This window comes from Phocoena phocoena, chromosome 13, assembly GCF_963924675.1.
Source record: "Phocoena phocoena chromosome 13, mPhoPho1.1, whole genome shotgun sequence".
NCBI lineage: Eukaryota > Metazoa > Chordata > Mammalia > Artiodactyla > Phocoenidae > Phocoena > Phocoena phocoena.
In genome coordinates this window covers 24,549,273-24,553,578 of record NC_089231.1, presented here as the reverse complement: position 1 = coordinate 24,553,578, position 4,306 = coordinate 24,549,273, and the positions used below count along the sequence as shown (strand labels likewise).

The 4,306-nt window shown below is 37.2% G+C and overlaps 1 protein-coding gene across 1 annotated transcript; it reads right to left on the bottom strand.

Moving 5' to 3' along the window:
• Positions 1-2,489: 2,489 nt before the first annotated feature.
• Positions 2,490-3,997, bottom strand: C13H18orf32 (chromosome 13 C18orf32 homolog). The gene is made up of 2 exons (XM_065890431.1): positions 3,813-3,997; positions 2,490-3,212 (listed from the first exon to the last, which is right to left on the bottom strand). The coding sequence occupies exons 1-2, from the start codon at positions 3,975-3,977 to the stop codon at positions 3,147-3,149; spliced, it is 231 nt and encodes a 76-aa protein (XP_065746503.1). The 5' UTR covers positions 3,978-3,997; the 3' UTR covers positions 2,490-3,146.
• Positions 3,998-4,306: the final 309 nt, after the last annotated feature.

Below are 4,306 nucleotides of genomic sequence, written 5' to 3'. Positions count from 1 at the left end.
GAGCTAACAGCCATCCTTTTCAAACTCTTCCAAAAAATTGCAGAGGAAGGAACACTCCCAAACTCATTCTATGAGGCCACCATCACCCTGACACCAAAACCAAAGATACTACAAAAAAAGAAAATTAAAGAGCAATATCACTGATGAATATAGATGCAAAAAACCTCAACAAAATACTAGCAAACAGAATCCAACAGCACATTAAAAGGATCATACACCATGATCAAGTGGGATTTATCCCAGGGATGCAAGGATTCTTCAATATACACAATCAATGTGATATACCATATTAACAAATTGAAGAATAAAAACCATATGATCACCTCAAGAGATGCAGAAAAAGCTTTTGACAAAAAAAAAAAAAAAAAGAAAAATATGGAGAAAATTGTGAATTTCTCACGAAAATGAATATATCTTTCATAAACGTATTCACACTAATGGGCTACTATTATCCTTTATTCCCATGTTCCTCTTCACTCTTTTGGTGTCAAAATGTCTTCTTTTATGAAATAATGGTGATAATAAGTCACAGCCTTTTAATATATTCCCGCTTGGCAAAATAAAAAGTTGGTAACGGTGTAGCAGCCCCCTCAACTTTTTTAAAAATATTTTTTTACTAGTATGTGAAAATACAAGATTGGGAACCAGTGCTCTAGTGGGAGACTGCTAGAAGCAGAAAAGGCCTTAGAAGACTGGTGATTCTCAGGAAGGTAGGCTTAAATGAACTGGAGTGATCTGGGGGATCACTTTTCAAAATTATCCATCTCAACTTTTTAAGAGTACTGAATTAGAAAAACTGGTATGCTACAGGAAAAATGAAGGAGTAAACCAACAGAGGAAGATATGGGATCCAGGGAACAAGAGATCCAACACAGGAGTGGTGAAGAAAAGTCCCAAGGACTGCCACTGTGCCTCGGGCCTGGGCAACAGCTAGTCAATAGGGGAAGTGTACGGGGAGAAAAAGGTAATGAGTGACTGCAGGCAAGCGATGCTCTAGGTGAAGGGAAACTCAATCGCCCTACACGCACAATCTATGCAGTGAGCAGTAGTCACCTGCTCATCCTATCAGTGTCCAGCAAGAAGCAGACGGTACGCTCAAGATAAAGCAGTGACCCAAAGCCAGTAGTAACAGATGCCATCAACCCTAGGCCCAAAAAGACAAGGAAAGGGAGGCATTAGTGGAAACTGAAAGGGGTCATGTGGATGGAGTTGGTCACCATGAGGTACAGTGACTTCTGGCTGAGGAACACATCTGACCTGAAGAGACCTCGAAGGGAAGGAGCCAAGGGAATAAATACCCTGACCTCACTCTTTCCTTCCCTCCCTCCCATCTCCTGCTGCAGATACCACTGGCCAAACCAACAGATCCCAGAGGTCATAGGAAGCCTGTTGATGTAGTCCATACAGCTTTCTTGAGCAGGAGAGTAGGGTGAGGGAGCAGAGATTTGGAGGGGCAAATGGAAAACATCTGGAGTATGCATAATGATATACACACTGATCAATGACTTAACCAAAATTTACAAAAACATATCTGGAGGATGTGTGGGAGAAGCAGAGGGACTACAGTGTAAAACAGCTGTATCTCAACCATGGCAGGAAGTCAATAATGTTTAAAGTTGATAGCTCCAAAAACCGCAGTATACATGTATCACTTAAAATATGAAGATAAATCCTAAACAAAATCAACAGCTAAATGAGTAAAGCCCTTGGGGACTATGGGAGGAAGGACATTATAGACCTTATTTGATTTTTAAAAAATGATATATTTTAAGAAAGTTGCTAGAAGGCTATACAAAAAGCTAATAGTGGTTACATCTGTGGAGCTAGAACAAAGGAGTGAGAGTAGAGAAAGAACATTAACTTTTCATTTAACCTGCCCTTGCATTGTTCTACTATGAACATCTGCTATTTTCATAATATAGTTTTTAATACCTTAAAAAACAAACTAATCAACTGGATTTAGCTGCTAATGAGAATTTATCTTATCCCTCAGGTAGGCTGGGGCAGAAAAGATGAAACACATTGATATCAAAGGAAGTCCAAGGTGGATCAATGACTTGACCAGACACAGCTTAACAGAGCCTCAGTTAGGACCCAGGACTTCCCTGGGGACCCAAGGCAGGGAGTCCTTTCTAACTTCTCCTTGCTTCAGTGAAAATAAATATTCTATGAAGATATGTCTCATCGTCTTTGAATATTTATAGATCCTTACACTAAAATGAAGAGGCCTGGGGATGAAAGATCATGTGGAGAGGCCCAGACCAGCAAATAACTGTGCAGTCACGTCACTGTTGCTGAAAAACATGAATTTTGGTGTCTTATTATGGAACAAAATAACTGATACAATCTAAACTTAAAAAAAAAAGAAGAAAAAAAATATCGCTGCCCCCATAACTATCCGGATGCCATCACATTATTACAATCCTGACTTCTGATGTGGTTAAAAAATCTTACTTTTAAGTATTTATATTTTAAAAGAAAAAAGAACAACAAGCTAAACTGAATATTTAATACATTTGTAGGAACAGAAGGAATGCGACAAGAATTAGAATTTTATAATATACATTAGCCATTTACGTAAAAAATGTTCCATTTTTCAGAGAGGTTACCCCATTTCCCTGTCTTTCCTATCTTCCTCAGAGCAATAAACAGTAATTACTACTCTCATAGATAAGCTGCTCCATTGAGTGAGACAGTAATTCCATCTTTATGTTTCAAGTCATTATCATCTCCAAAAACTACCTTTCATTTCACCGCACAGTCTCCCTGCACTCTTTCACAGTAAAATTATACTCCTCAAATTTGAAGAGCCTGAATAAAAGCTAGAGGCCCAAGGATTTTCAGGGACTGATTTAGTAACAGTGTCTACTGGCACGAACCTTTTCTTTATTCATATTTTTAAAAATGCAATAAAAGAAATGAAAGCTACTTTAATGAAAAAGAAACTCAGGAATGAGGTCATTAAATATAACTAGCTACATGTGAAATACAAATACCAGGTATCTCCTGATTAGTGTCAGGTAAATATCTAAACTATCTAACCCAAATTCTGGTTTCAGGGAAAAAGATCAGAGACAAGTACAAAGAAGGTGCTTCATACTATCAGATCCATTTTTAAAACAATGAGATCCTTTGGGACCATCACATTAGTCTTTCTTTTTATCCGAGATTTCTGTTGGTCCTCTTGTTGGTAATCCATTTATGTCTGCACCCTAAAATGAAAAACCACTTTAGATATTATTACAACAAACAGACATACATTTTAAGACATATTCTCTTTAAAAACAGACAATAACTTCAGAATGAAAAAACTACTTCTAGAAATGTGCAGGATGGCTAAATTTGTGCAATTGAACAGAAAGTTGTATTTAACAATCACCAACACTAAAGACAACAGAGTTGTCTAAATACTCATTTAAAAAAATAACTCCATTTTGTTAAAAATAAAAAACTCTATGATCCTACCAATCAAATCTCTTATCAAAGGTATCAGTCAGTGAAACTTGGCTTATTTTAGAACCATCTCTTGTTATTTATTAACTATTTACCATTACTCTTACCACTCAGGAAATACTGGTTATTATCTCGGCCATAAAGCAAGAAACAAATGCATCAATCAGAGGACTAGTTTAGAACCTTAGTTTAAAGCAAACGTTAATTACAAATAAAAATCCAAAACCCCTATTTTAAAAAAGAAGGGAATTTAGACACATTAATGAAGCTTCTGGCTGGAAGAACTTGCCTTTCCAAAAGCCAAGTATTTCATCCTGCATCCCCACGCCCCCTTATTCAAGGCATTTTAATGTTCTTACCTTACAGTCTATGTTGCCTTTGTTTTTATCATTGGATTCTTGTATAGCTTTCCTAGGCCACACACGACTAACAAAGGGGGAAATCAGAGGGTATATATATGGTTCCAGGAACTTTTTGTAGACCCAGAGCAGAACTGGAATGACAATGCAGGGAATGCACACCATTGTCCCAGGCTTGAGATCCTGAACTGCTGATAAACAAGAAGAAAGAACAAATTAGATCATCATAGAGTAATGACTGAAGGAATTTAGCTAGATTAAGATATATGAAAAGACTATTTCTACACTGAAGGAAAAACTTAAATCACACTACAGGTATTAGCTTAAAGCAAGTCTATTAAATAAAAATGCTGCTATCTACAAGGTAAAAGAATAACAGGTGGTAGACCTGAAAATAATAGTGAGGTGCCTGCCTCCAAACCTCTCCAATCACTGCTCCACAACCATAGATTTGATGATAAAGGAATGACACCATCATCTGCGGGGTGCTAGGC

Excerpts from the sequence above, each read along its gene's own strand:
- C13H18orf32 (XM_065890431.1), bottom strand. The coding sequence starts at position 3,977 with ATGGTGTGCATTCCCTGCATTGTCATTCCAGTTCTGCTCTGGGTCTAC. Across the intron at positions 3,213-3,812 it reads AAGGCAACATAGACTGTAAG|GGTGCAGACATAAATGGATT; the intron begins GTAAGAACATTA and ends TTTTCATTTTAG.